Source organism: Bubalus bubalis, chromosome 5 (assembly GCF_019923935.1).
Source record: "Bubalus bubalis isolate 160015118507 breed Murrah chromosome 5, NDDB_SH_1, whole genome shotgun sequence".
NCBI lineage: Eukaryota > Metazoa > Chordata > Mammalia > Artiodactyla > Bovidae > Bubalus > Bubalus bubalis.
The window spans coordinates 4,354,639-4,369,860 of record NC_059161.1 but is presented as its reverse complement, the minus strand read 5'-3'; the positions used below and the strand labels follow the sequence as shown (position 1 = coordinate 4,369,860).

At 40.8% G+C, this 15,222-nt stretch overlaps 1 protein-coding gene across 7 annotated transcripts in view; it reads right to left on the bottom strand.

Moving 5' to 3' along the window:
- Window positions 1–15,222, bottom strand: part of DENND1B (DENN domain containing 1B) — a 279,905-nt gene that overhangs the window by 130,117 nt on the left and 134,566 nt on the right. For all 7 annotated transcript variants that reach the window (XM_025285317.3, XM_025285321.3, XM_025285327.3 and 4 more), the window contains 2 exons: window positions 10,359–10,428; window positions 2,964–3,044 (listed from right to left, as the gene is read on the bottom strand). In XM_025285317.3, coding sequence (XP_025141102.3) covers window positions 2,964–3,044; window positions 10,359–10,428 — 151 coding nt within the window. The remainder of the gene's footprint in view (window positions 1–2,963; window positions 3,045–10,358; window positions 10,429–15,222) is intronic.

Sequence of the window (15,222 nt, the reverse complement as noted above, 5' to 3'; positions counted from 1 at the left end):
AGTCTTTAGGTATTAAGAAGCCTAGACGTCTTTGACTTACACTTCTTATCAATAAAGGTGAAGTTCTTCAATGTCCAATATTTCTGATATGTATTTTTATGAGACATTTACTCCTGAACAAATATGATAATCAAACTTAGAGGATACACTTTTATTTCTCGACTCTCTGTATTAACTGCCTCGACAATCTTAGCACCTATAGTATATTTATTTACTATTTAAAAAAGTGTTAGAATCACATTATAAATACAACTCTGTCGAAGAAAAACACCGATTTTTAGAAAACTGATTCTTTCTTCTTACTCTTGTTTATTTTTGGTTGTTGTTTCTACCTCCTTCTGACTCACTGTGAACCCGCACTCCGCTGGCTTCAATGACGACAAATCTGAGCTCCTCCCTGACTGCTCCCCTCCTCCAGCCCCCTCTTCCCTCTGCTCTCTGCCCTGCAGCCCCTCCTCCCTGACAGCTCTCCACCCTCCAGCCCCTCCTCCCTGACTGCTCTCCATCCTTCAGCCCCTCTTCCCTCTGCTCTCTGTCCTCCAGCCCCTCCTTCCTCTGCTCTCCGCCCTCCAGCCCCTCCTCTCTGATGGTTCTCCACCTTCCAGCCCCTCCTCCCTGACTGCTCTCCATCCTTCAGCCTCTCTTCCCTCTGCTCTCCGTCCTCCAGCCCCTCCTCCCTCTGCTCTCTGCCCTCCAGCTCTTCCTCCCTGACTGCTCTCCATCCTGTAGCCCTTCCTCCCTCTGCTCCTCGTCCTCCAGCCTCGCCACCCTGACGGCTTTCCGTCCTCCTACCCCTCCTCCCTCTGCTCTCCCTCCTCCCTCTGCTCTCCATCCTCCAGCCCCTCCTCCCTCTGCTCCCTGACCTCCAGCCCCTCCTCCCTCTGCTCTCCTCTCCACTCCAGGCCCTCACCGCTGCTCCGTCCTCTCTGCATCTTGGCCTTTAAATCACCCAGGCCTACAACCATGTCTGCAGACAACTCCCAGATAAGGGCGGAAAATCCAGGGTATCCTTCGCTTTCCAGCCCCCGACTGCTGATCATTTCCACTAGGACACTAAGCAACACATGAGGATGCAGAGGGGCAGAGGCCACCCTGTGTTGCCGGGCGAGGAAACTGCTCACAAAGATGGGTCCTGAGCTAGCTCCAGAGTAAAGCTGGGTGGTCCACACAGAGGCCTCAGTAAGAGGGGAAGGTGCGCCACCAGGAAAGCACAGAGTCCACTCAAGAAGATGGATGAACACAACACTGTGACCAGAGTAGAGAATCAATTTAGGGGGAGAAAAGTGAGACAGAAAAGTGGAAAGCTGGATGGAGGCTAACAAGTGGGTGATGCTGAAAGGCCAAGAGTCTGGACAAATTCTACGGAAAATAGGGCAACTATTAAAGGTTGTCATCAGGGCGCTTTATAGCTTAATAGTCGCATGCATGCATGCTCAGTCATCGGACTCTTTTGAGACCATAGGGACTATAGCCCGCCAGGCTCCTCCGTCCATGGGATTCTCCAGGCAAGAATACTGGAGTGGGTTGCCACGCCCTCCTCCAGGGGATCTTCCCAAGGGATTGAACCCAAGTCTCTGGCATTGCAGGCAGGTTCTTTACCATCTGAGCTACCAGGGAAGCCAAGAACACTGGGGTGCGTTGCCATTTCCTCGTCCACAGGATCTTCCCGACCTATGGATCAAACCCAGGCCTCCTGGGTCTCCTGCACTGGCAGGCAGGTTCTTTAACTCTGAGCTACTGGGGAAACCCTTATACAGTTGAAAGAAGTTTAATCTGATAGACTTTTACAGACAGGACTAGGAGGAGAAACTGTAGACTACTGACTGTTACTAAGTGTTGAGCACCCAGATGAGGTGCTGACGCTAGAAACAGGAAGAATGAAATCACTGTTATCAAACAACGTGACAGGGGGGAATTTAAGCAAGAAGAAAGTTATTACCAGAGAAAGAATATAAAACGGCTAACAATGTCCTGATCTTGCAATAAAACTCCAAAAGACCTATTAACACTATTATAGACATTTCAGACTGCTTTTTCCTTCCATTTCTCCTGCATCATTATGTATTTTTCCTTTTTTAATTAGGATATTTTACTATTACTTTGGAAGAAGCAAAATCAAGATAGGTAAATTTTAACATTCTACTTGGTATGCCAAATTAATTAAAACATCTGTATTTCGTGGTTGTTAATTCTCAACACTTACAGAGCCTCCCAAAGGACTAGTGTGATTTTTGTTATACACAGCACAGTTTATTAAAAGTTTCAGTAGTAAATAATCTATACCACCAATGCTTACTGCTTCGACAAACTCACTTTTATTCCCAGCGTTTGGTGATTATACTAAAAGATGTATTGAAGAATGGGAAAAAAGGAGATTTTTCACCCAGAATCTTTGTCATCTAGTTGGTTATGTGGTGTACTCTCAACGCTTACCATGTACTGTTTTCATTTTACAAGGGTTACTGTACACATGGGGCTTCCCTGCTGGATCAGACGGTAAAGAATCTGCCTGCAATGAAGGAGACCCAGGTTCAATCCCTGGGTCGAGAAGATCCCCCGGAGAAGGGCATGGCAACCCACTCCGGTATTCTTGCCTGGAGAATCCCATGGACAGGGGAACCTGGTGGGCTACACTCATTGTTTGGGGCAGGGAGGGGAGTGGGTTTCCTTATTATGGATAGATTCTACCTGAAAACCAATGTTCCTCACAACCAAAATATTCTCACAGATTTGGTTACTTTTGGCATATAATTTTTTTTTAAAATCTATGATTTAACAACTACCAAAATACACCTCTAACAAATCATGTTATGATAGTTAAAGCGTATCAGAGAGCCTCAGTATCTCCAGGTGGTAAAGTCAGTACCAGCAGAAAAGTCTCCCCGGGAGGCAACTCGGCGGGGTTTCTACACCATTTCTACACCACTGTGGCTCAAAGCATCAAATACAGACTCAAGACTCACCACACTCAAGTTGACCGGGGTGTTTGCCTTCGGTACTGGATGGTTATAGAGAGATCTCAGAGTTTCATTCAAATCGTCTTCCTAGAGTTAAAAAAAAAAAAAAGGTGCATTTTATAAATGAAACAGCAATTAAGTAAAAACAATTAAAACTGCTTGACAAAATCATTTGTTGCGCCCGCTCACGTCAGACATGTTTTACATACAGGCAGACCCTGGAGAAACGGCGGGCGCAGCTCTAGATCACCGCAAACAAGCGAATATAGCAATAACGCGATCTCGTCAAATTTCTGGCTTCCTAGTGCCTATAAAAGTTGTTTACACTACTCTGTAGTCTATTAAATGTACAATACCATCATGTCTTAAAAAAAAAATATCTTAAGTTAAAATACTTTATTCCTAAAATATGCTAACGACCATCTGAGCCTCCAGCGAGTCATAATCTTTTCCCGGGTAGAGGGTCTGGCCCCGATGCTGACGGTGCTGATGGATCAGGGCGATGGATGCCGAAGGCTGGGGTGGCTGTGCCAATGTCTAAAATAAGACCATGTGAAGTTCGCGGCATCAACTGACTCTCCCTTTCGTGAGCCACTTCTCTGCGGCCCGCAGCACTGCTGACGTCATTCACCCACAGAACTTCTTTCAAAACTGCAGCCGATCCTCTCAGACCCTGCTGCTGCTTCATCAATGAAGCCCACACAATGTTCTGCATCCTTTGTTGTCATTTCAACAGTCTTCACAGCATCCGGACTCCATCTCAAAAAGCCACTCTCTTTGCTCATCGATAAGAAGCAACTCATCTGTTAGAGTTTTATTATGAGACTGCAGCAACTCAGACACATCTTCAGGCTCCACTTCTAGTTCTCTTGCTATTTCTGCCACATCTGCAGTTACTTCCACCAATGAAGTCCCAAATTCCGCCAACTTAAAGTCATCCAACTGGGCTGGAATTAACGTACTTACTTAAGCTCCACTGTACACTGATATGTTGACCTTTCCCCTGAATCAAAAACGTTAATGGTATCTAAAATGGTGAATCCTTTCCAGAGGGTTTTTGATGTACTTTGCCCAGATCCATCAGAGGAATCAATACCTGTGGTAGCTGCAATCTTCAGAAATGTACTTTTTAAATGTGTGGTGTGCGTGCTCAGTCGCTAAGCTGTGCCAGACTCTGTGACCCCTTGGACAGTAGCCTACCAGGCTCCTCTGTCCATGGGACTTTCCAGGGAAGAATACTGGAGTGGAAAAAGGTTAAAAAAAAAAAAAAGGATACTGGAGTGGGTTGCTATTTCCTTCTCCAGGGGATGTTCCCATCCCAGGGATCAAATCAGCGTCTCCTGCATCTCCTGCTATTTTTTAAACAATATGATAATATGACTTAATAACTAATAAATATAATAAAGTTTAAATAATTATAATAATAAAAAGTCAAAATTACTCCTTGATCAATGGGCTGAAGAATGAATGGTGTGTTAGCAGGCATGAAAGAAAAAAAAAACAAAACAATATTGTCGTCCACGTCTATCAAAGCTCTTGGGTGAAGTCCAAGTTCGATGCATGAACCAGGGCGCTCAAAGCCAGTGTACTGGGACAACCCAGAGGGATGGGATGTGGAGGGAGTTAGAAGTGGGGTTAGGGACCTGGGGACACATGTACACCCCTGGCTGATTCATGTCAATGTATGGCAAAAGTCACAATACTGTAAAGTAATTAGCCCCCAATTAAAATAAATAAAATTTTTTTTTAAAAAAAAGCTCTTGGGTGACTAGGTGCATTGTCAATGAACACTAATATTTTGAAAGGAATTTTTTTTTTGAGCAGTATGTCTCAACACTGGGTTTAAAATATTCAGTAAACCATGCGGTCAACAGATGTGCTGTTAGTCTATTTGTAGAGCACAGACTGTGCATAATTCTTAGGAGATTCCAGGATTTTCAGAGGGTAAATGAACACTGGCTTCAACTTCAAGTCACCAGTTGCACCAGGAGCCCCTGACAAGTGAGTCAGCCTGTCCCCTGAGGCTTTGAAACAAGGCACTGACCTCTTCTCTCTGCCTGTGAAAGTCCTAGATGGCATCCTCCTGTAAAAGACTGTTTCATCTTCATCTACACTGAAAACCTGTTGTTCAGGGCAGCCACCTTCATGAATTATCTCACCTAGGTCTTCTGGATAACTTGCAGCAACTGCTGCTTTACCTTATACTTTAATGCTATGGAGACAGCCTCCTTCCTTAATCCTCATGAACCGACCTCTGCCAGCTTTGACCTTTCCTTCTGCAGCCTCTTCAGCTCTCTCAACCTCCAGAGAACTGAAGAGAGGTAGGGACTTGCTCTGGATGGGGCTTTGGCTTGAAAGAATATTGTGACATCTAGTCTGACAGTCTATTTAGACCACCAAGGCTCTTCCCATATCAGTAATAAGTAAGGCTGTTTTGCTTTCTGATTTCTGTGTTCACTTATGTAGTACTTTTAATTTGCTTTAAGCATTTTTCCTTTGCATTTGCAACTTGGATAAATGGTGCAAGAGGAACGCTTGCATTTTCCATTTTAATTTTAAAATCACAAACTTAATTTTTAAGAAATAGGTACAACTTAAGTAAGATTGGTGTGCTAAGATGCAACTTTGATGAAAGATGCAACATTCTAAACATTTCTCTTCTAGGTAGCCCCTGGTCACTACTCAGCCCATGATAAATGGGTTTATATAATATGTATAACACATCTACTTTATGGGATTTGCATAACAGTAAGACATGGAACAGCAGACTGGTTCCACATAGGAAAAGGAGTATGTCAAGGCTGTATATTGTCACCCTGCTTATGTAACTTCTATGCAGAGTACATCATGAGAAACACTGGTCTGGAAGAAGCACAAGCTGGAATCAAGATTGCCGGGAGAAATATCAATAACCTCAGATATGAAGATGATACCACCCTTATGGCAGAAAGTGAAGAGGAACCAAAAAGCCTCTTGATGAAAGTGAAAGAGGAGAGTGAAAAAGATGGCTTAAAGCTCAACATTCAGAAAACGAAGATCATAGCATCCGGTCCCATCACTTCACGGGAAATAGATGGGGAAACAGTGGAAACAGTGTCAGACTTTATTTTTCTGGGCTCCAAAATCACTGCAGATGGTGATTGCAGCCATGAAATTAAAAGACGCTTACTCCTTGGAAGGAAAGTTATGACCAACCTAGATAGCATATTCAAAAGCAGAGACATTACTTTGCCAACAAAGGTCTGTCTAGTCAAGGCTATGGTTTTTCCAGTGATCATCTATGGATGTGAGTGTTGGACTGTGAAGAAACCTGAGTGCCAAAGAATTGATGCTTTTGAACTGTGGTGTTGGAGAAGACTCTTGAGAGTCCCTTGGACTGCAAGGAGATACAACCAGTCCATTCTAAAGGAGATCAGTCCTGGGTGTTCTTTGGAAGGACTGATGCTGAAGCTGAAACTCCAATACTTTGGCCACCTCATGCAAAGAGTTGACTGATTGGAAAAGACGCTGATGCTGGGAGGGATTGGGGGCAGGAGGAGAAGCGGACGGCAGAAGATGAGATGGCTGGATGGCATCACTGACTCAATGGACGTGAGTTTGAGTGAACTCCGGTAGTTGGTGATGGACAGGGAGGCCTGGCGTGCTGCGATTCATGGGGTCGCAAAGAGTCAGACACGACTGAGCGACTGAACTGAACTGACTGAATGTACCCTGATGTGCACACTTCAGTTTTCTGAGCTTCGCATACAAACCCAGTAATGAATGCAGGCAGGATGCTCTGCACACACAGCACTGTCCCTTCTCTCTCTGTTGTGTGTACTCTCAGCCTCTCTTTATTATGGTGGGAGAATACAGTGAAGGCAAAAGCAGGTAATCATTTTAAGGGATATGGATATGAGACACATGGTTTCTCCCAATTTCTCTTCTAACTTGACTATGAAAACTTAATGCAGATCTCTATAAATGTTTGTAAAAGTGTGCACTCAAAACTGCCTATCTGGAATTCTCTCTAGAATGACCTAAAAAGATGGACATTAAAGCATTCATCACTGGACCATTCAGGCAATGAAATACACCACAGGGTATTCTGGAAGATACTGATGTTGTCTATACAAAATTCTTATAGTTACATATATTTTTTTAAAGTCTAGCATTTTACAGTTCTTGGCAGTTGCTTGGTATTGATCAGATAAGGATAACTGATTCTGAAATGTAAATTCCAAGCTATTAATAAATAACCTGTGGCACTGGATTAAAAGTGTAAAGAAAAATTATTACACTCATACATTTATTTCCAGCTACTGAACGAATACTATGAACTTAAAATATTTTTCCCCTCTAATTAGCAACACAAATGTAGTCTCCCTCATTTCCTCTTCTAAGAAAACCATAGTATTTTCTTTTCTATATTCCAGTATTAGATACTGTCTCGGGGAGCACGTGCCATATAGTAAGTCATCAATGAGTTTCTGAAACTAATCAAAACTTGGACAACTAATACGAGTGATGTTGGCGCCACATGTTTACTCAAAAACACAAAGAACCAGAAATTATCATGAAACTGAATTCTGGTTTTGAGTTTTCAATGCAATAATTGAATATTTCCAGTTATTTCCAGTCATTTTCTTAGGCAGACGAATGACTGAATGGCTGAAACATAAAATTGTTCAAGTGTAAAATTACCTTCTAATGAATATTTCACAGAATTAAGCACATCAAGGGTAGAGAAGGAAAAATTTACATACATGCACACAAACTCTGGACTTTTGACACACACTAAAACACTATTGCTATTATAATAATAAAATCAGATTGCCAAATTATGAGATTGTTCACCCTAAGAGTAAATCTATTTTCTTAATTTATTAATAACACATTGTCTTAATTTATTAATAATCCATTTTTTGGCATTCAGCAAGGCGTTTTTAATTAATTTATTTACTTATTTTACTTTACAATATTGTATTGGTTTTGCCATACACTGACTTGAATCTGCCATGAGTGTACATGTGTTCCCCATCCTGAACCCCCCTCCCACCTCCCTTCCCATCCCATACCTCTGGGTCATCCCAGTGCACCAGCCCCGAGCACCCTGTATCATGCATCGAACCTGGACTGGCGAATCGTTTCACATATGGTATTTTATATGTTTCAATGCCATGCTCCCAGATCATCCCGCCCTCGCCCTCTCCCAGAGTCCAAAAGACTGTTCAACACATCTGTGTCTCTTTTGCTGTCTCGCATACAGGGTAATTCTATTTAGTAAAAAGCATCTGGAGTAGGATTTGCACTGAATTTAGGTCTGTTTTAAAGATACTTACGTTGAATCTTAAAAGTTGAGTGTTTTACCAGTAATCACGAGTGAGTGACCTAAACTCCTGAAAGACAACTGTGTGGAGTTACATCCTAGGAAATTTAAGTAGCTCCAAATAGCGGGATGGTCCATCAGGTGTACAAAAGGAGGACCAGACAAGCCAGGGAGGATATCAGATGCCAGATCACGAAGCTTCTCATGTGCTAGTGTGCACACGTTTAAATTTCATTCTAAGAAAAAAGAAGGCGCTCAAAGTATTACAAGCAGGAAAAGGACACAATCGGGTTCAGGAAGATCATTCTCAGAGATAAGAATACGGTGGGCTACAGTCCATGGGGTTGAAGAGGCAGAAGCAACTGAATGACGAAACACTTTATTTTACGTTTTAAAAATTATCATCCCACAGATGTTCATTAATTCAAGGCAAATTTGAGTTTCTGTTTTGCATTTATTTTTTTAAGAAAAAAGGATAAAGACATAAAAATAAAAGTAAGAGCTAAAACTCTTGGAAGGAAAAAAGAGAGCTTCATGACACTGTATTTGAAAATCATTTCTTGACATGACACCAAAAGCACAGAACAACAAAAGAAAAAAAGAAGTTATTCCTCTTGAAAGATAAAAAATTTTGTACAGCAAAGGACACTATCAACAAAGTAAAAAGGCAACCCATGGAATGGGAGAAAATATTTGCAGATGACGTAGCTGACAATATCTGAATATATAAAAAGCTCCCACTCCTCAACAGCAATATGAAAATACAGTTAAAAAATGGCAAAGGACTGGAATAAAATTTCAGCAAGGAAGATATTTAATAACCAATAAACACAGGAAATGACTCTATACTGCTAATCTTTAGGGAAATGCACATTTAAACCACAATTATATACTACTTCACACCCATTAGAATGGCAATTATCAAAACAAAACAAAAAATAAGAAGTCTCAGGGAGGGTGTGGGAAAACTGGAAACCTGTGTGTTGCTGGTGGGAATGTAAATTTATGAAACCACTGTGGAAAACATTATGGCAGTTCTTCAGAAAATTAAGCATAGAATTACGATACTATTCAGCAATTCTACTTCTGGGTATATACTCAAAAGATCTGAATACACAGACTCAAACAGGTATTTGCACACCTGTGTTCATAGCAGCTTTGCTCACAAGAGCCAAAGATGGGAGCAACCCAAGTGTTCATCTACATATGAATAAATGAAGCATAGTGTGTGAATAATAGAATACTACTCAAACTTAAACAGGAAGGGAACTCTGACATATGCCACAATATGGATGGAACTCGAAAACATGAAGTGAAATAAGCCAGTCACAGAAGGATCTGTATTGTGTCATTCTACTTATAGGAGGTGGCTGTTGTTCAGTCGCTCAGTCATGTCCAACTCTTTTCGAACCCACGGACTGCAACACGCCAGGCTTCCCTGTCCTTCACTATCTCCTGGAGTTTGCTCAAACTCTTCCATTGAATCAGCCATCCAGCCATCTCATCCTCTGTCGTCCCCTTCTCCTCCTGCCTTCAATCTTTTCCCGAATCAGGGTCTTTTCCAGTGAGTAGGCTCTTCGCACCAGGTGGCCAAAGTACTGGAGTTTCAGCTTCAGCATCAGTCCTTCCAATGAATATTCAAGGTTGATCTCCTTTATGATGGACTGGTTTGATCTCCTTGCAGTCCAAGGAACTTTCAAGGGTTTTCTCCAACACCACAATTTGAAAGCATCAGTTCTTCAGTGCTCAGCCCTTTATATGGTTCAACTCTCACATACATAGAAGTCTAATGGAAAAACCATAGCTTTGACTAGACAGACCTTTGCTGCCAAAGTGATGTCTCTGCTTTTAGTATGCTGTCTAGGTTTATCAAAGCTGTCCTTGCAAACAAGGACCAAGTCTCTTTTAGTATAATGGGTACAGAGATTCAATTTGGGAAGTAAAAAGGTTATAAAGATGCTGGTATTGACTGCAAAACAATATGATGCACTTAATGGTACAGAACTGTACACTTAAAGATGGTTAAAATGGTAAATTTCATATTATGTGTATTTTACCACAATTTTTAAAATAGGGAAAAACACAGAGCTTACCAGTTCCTTAGTCAAGTAATCTGCCAGAGTATTTAGAAGCTTGTAATATACTTCAAACCATGGCAGGTAACTGTAAAATAATAATAATAATAACTTAAAAATGTGTCTGTGTATATGTGTATATATATATGTATGTATCATTTAGAATTAAGAAAGAAGACAGCAAAATAAACATCAAATTTATATTATTTCAAACAGGTTGATCTGGAGGGCAAAAAAGAACAATACCCACATTCTCTTTAATGTTACAGTAAGATTTTACATATAATCCATTATTAGCTTTCATAAAATAATCAGAATCCAAAATTCCATTATAAAGGTTATTCATTAGACACTTCTATTTTATGTTAGAAACACCTAACGTCACTTAGCCCCATTTTATGGTAGGTCTGAGTGTTCCAGAAGCTCTCATTGAATAAGCACTTACCACTGATGTAAGATATAATATAAAATAAAAACTAATTTTAAAAATCTTTTAAAACAAAGACATAAAGACACAATCATTTCTCTTCAAATATTGCAGAATTGAATATATAAAAATAGAATTACATGCTTATTAATTAAATCAATTCTTCAGAAACTGATGTTTACATAAGATGATAAATTTCAAAATAAATATCATTACAAGTAAGCCTGTTTTAAAAACTGTTATTACAAATAGCATTTAAGTATCAAAAACACATATAATTTAAAATTCCTTTCAATTCATTTTGCTAGACACAAATATAATTAACTTTATGAAACCATAATGCTAAATCCAAAATCATCTGTACAAAATAAAATCTGTACTCCTTTTCAAATTAAGGTATGTATATTTAAAATCTATCCAAAGGTTTTAATTGTTTATCAAAATGTAAACTTCTCATATATGAGTGAATCACAAAACACACCAGTATAGTTAATTATCAATTAACAAATACTCATTTTTTCTTCAAAGAATGACTACAACAGAAAAATTTTCAAGAGAAGACACTGTGATACTTTTAATACACAAATATATACTGACAAGAGTTTCAATAAATTTTTTAAATTTAAAAATCAATGACTAGAGCTTAGGAACACAGCTTTCCTTCCGCCTGTTTTCATGTAACGTCTGATTATCTGATGTGACTGTTGATGATGCATTTTAATCAGGAGTTGCCAAAAGCCATGAGAGAAGAACAGTTAGGTCAACCATGGTAACTTCACTCAGCAGAATGCTGTATCTATCTATGTTTGCTCAGTCATGACCAAGTATTTGCAACCCCATGGACTGTATCCTGCCAGACTCCTCCGTCCATGGGGATTCTCCAGGCAAGAATACTGAAGTGGGTTGCCATTCCCTTTTCCAGGGGATCTTCCTAACCCAAGGATGGAACCCAGGTTTCCCGAATTGCAGGCAGATTCTTTACTGTCTGAGCCACCAGGGAAGCCCATGTTGCAGAATGCTATAGAGTTCTTTAAAATGATCGTTACAAACAGTTAAGTAAGGGTTTGGAAGATGGCTGTCACTATCCACCAACTTCTTGTTAAATCTAATAGTATACTGAATACATCTATTATTCTCAACCCTAACCCTGACACTACAATGAGTATAAATGAATGAAAGAGATAAATTAATGAGGAAAGACAAATGCAACAGAAAGCACCACAGGTGAACACAGGTGAGCGGCCTCATAAAGGTGATAAGCATTCAGCAGTGAGAGCAAACCGAAACGTGACGTCAACAGAAGGGAGAAGGGCCGCTAGCCGACAGTCCGGCCCCACGGAGCCCCAGAACACTGCTCTGGGAATCTCTCAAAGGAAGAAACACCTCCAAGGCCCCGTATCTTCTTGCAGGTGAGACCCACCACCGCACATACGATGGTTCTCATTCAGTTTCGTGCCTCGATCTTAAATACAAATTAACAGTCCAACCACCAGATAGTTGAGGAAATATAGACATGAATACAAACATAAAAGGAACTCCAAGTAAACAGAGACAATATAGACAGGTGAGAGTTCCAAAACTTGTCATTAATATCCTTAGAAGCTGAATAAACAGCAGGATGCCATTAAACAAAACATAGTCTAAGAAAGGAGAAAGAAGTGAAAAAAGCAATTTATTAGACAAGAAAGAGTTCTTAGAAATTCAAAATACAAATGCTGAAAAAAATTAAAATCAGTAGAAAAGTTAAACTACATCAAGAATATCTCCTAAGGACTAGAATAAAGAGACAAACTGATGGAAAATAGGAATAAATATTAAAATATCAGCATATCAATCTCAACTGTCATGCAGTTGACTAACAGCAGTTCTTAGAAAGGAGGGGAAAAAATAAATTTCTTTTTAAAAATTACTGGAATATCCCAGAACCTTAGACATGAATCTCCATGTTGAAAGCACCCCTGGGTTAACTATAAAATAAATGAGCCCAACCAGAGAATTACAGTGAAATTTCAGAACAGGGGGAGAAAGCACCTAAGACTTTCCAAAGAGACAAAACAGGTCGCATACAAAGGCATAGAATCCCAAATGTCCCGGAACGCCTCTCTCAACAGCAGCTCTGGGAAGTCAGCGAACACGCCTCCCAAAGGCAGAGGACGTACCCCTTGCAATCTAGAGCTCTGCCCAGAGGAGCCATCAATCAAGTGTGGAGACAGGCTGAAAGCACTGTCAGTCTTTCTGGGACTCAAAAATTCACCTTCTGCATAATATTTTGGGAGAGCAACAAAATGGAGGATTGAGCAGAAATGAGGAATACGTGGATATACAGACAAGGAATGGGATCCCAGGGAAGAACAGGAAAGTCTAAGGATGGGTGTGCAAACCCCTGGAGAGCAATCAGTCCAGATGGAAATGGGGGTGAGGGACCAGGGAAGGATGTGGTGGGGTGGGGGTTACAACAAGCGACAGCTTCATGCGGGAGCCTGGAAAAACCTGGGTGGAACATGTGCCAAAGCTCTGACAGCTTGGGGGAAATCTGAAAACCAGAAGTTAGTCAGTTAGCATTGGTAATCCCAATTTGGTAGCTCAGTTGGTAAAGAATCCATCCACCTGCAGTGCAAGAAACCCTGGTTCGATTCCTGGGTCAGGAAGATCCCCTGGAGAAAGGACAGCCTACTCACTCCAGTACTCTGGGGCTTCCTTGGTGGCTCAGCTGGTAAAGAATCTGCCTGCAATGTAGGAGACTTGGGTGTGATCCCAGGGTTGAGAAGATCCCCTGGAGAAGGGAAAGGCTACCCAATCCAGTATTCTAACCTGGAGAATTCCAAGGATGGTGTAATCCATGGGGTCGCAAAGAGTTGCACACGACTGAGTGGCTTTCACTTTTGCTTTTTAACTCTAACGCAGGCTTCCCTGGTGGCTTAGATGGTAAAGAATCTGCTGCAATGTAGGAGACTCGGGTTCGATCCCTGGTTTGGGAAGATCCCCTGGAGAAAGACATGACCACCCACTCCAGCATTCTTGTCTAGGGAATTCCATGGACAGAGGAGCCTGGTGGGCTACAGTCCAAGTGGTCGCAAAGACTCAGACACAACTGAGAGGCTAACCTTTCAAACTCTTAACATTTCAGATGGTTAATCTATTTTCTACCATATCTTTCACTCATAAAAACAAACAAACAAACAAAAACACAACCTTCAAGATTACTGTTTTTAGATTACCAACTCAATACCATGCAAATTACCAATCCTATTCTTTATACTCACTATAATGCAATGAAATACTGTTCACGAGGGATGGTCTACCAAGACACAAGGTAGTTCCTAGATACACTACAGTCTCTTTCATTTGTAGTCATTTCATAGTCACATTTCAACTTTCCATGGCCTGAAAAAACTGGTATTTCAAGAAAAGTTCAATGTGTTATATAGTTCAGATCTCTATGCTCATATAAATTGAGACCTCATCTATTCAAGGAACACGCTGGTCCTGTTTTTTTTTTTTCCTGCTCTTAAGATCTTAAGATAAAGCAAGATGCACTGATTTTAGCCGGTTTGCATAGCCACTTATTAATCCTTACATTGTTATTTCATCTTACTCACATAACGTGGAACCTTGTTTAAACCTCCTTCCTTGACCACTATAAAAATAAGATATGTAATAAATATCTCATAATTAAAACTTACTGCAAAGTGAGAGAATCCTTTTTTATCCCTAGACCAAACTTTCTGTTTTTTCTCATCTTTACATTATTACTTTTCATTGGTTATCTTTAACTTTCAATTTCCTTTCAAATTATGAAGTGAACTGGAACCCAATTTTTCATTAAGAAGCTTATACAAGGGTTTCCCTGGTGGCTCAGCAGTACAGAATCCACCTGCCAGTGCAGGAGACACGGGTTCAGTCCCTGATCCAGGAAGACCCCACACGCCGTGGAGGAACTAAACCCAAGTGCCACAGCTGCTGGGCCTGCGCTCTGGAACCCGGGAACCGCAAGGACTGAGCCCGAGCCCCACAGCAACTACTGAAGCCCACGGGCCCTAGAGGCTCCAGAACAAGAGACGCCACTCCAAGGAGAAGCCCTCACACCACAGCTGGAGAGCAGTCCCCGCTCGCCACGACTAGAGAAAAGCCCGTGCAGCAATGCAGACCCAGCACAGCCAAATATAAATAAAAAAATAAAATTAGTCTAAAAGAAAGAAGCTTATACAAAAAATACATATATTTACTTGTAAGATTATGGACCTGTTTTTGAAAATGAAACAAAATGAATTAATAATTGATTAATAGTTTACTTTAAAAAATTTAACAGTGCTAGGTATTTGGGAGTTACTATTACGTTTTATTATCTCCAAGAATATTTTCACTGAACTGCATCCTGATCCCAAGCTATGTTTGATCTCTATACAGGGCACGGTGGATTTTGTTCTCGCATTGATCCAACATTTGACTCTACTA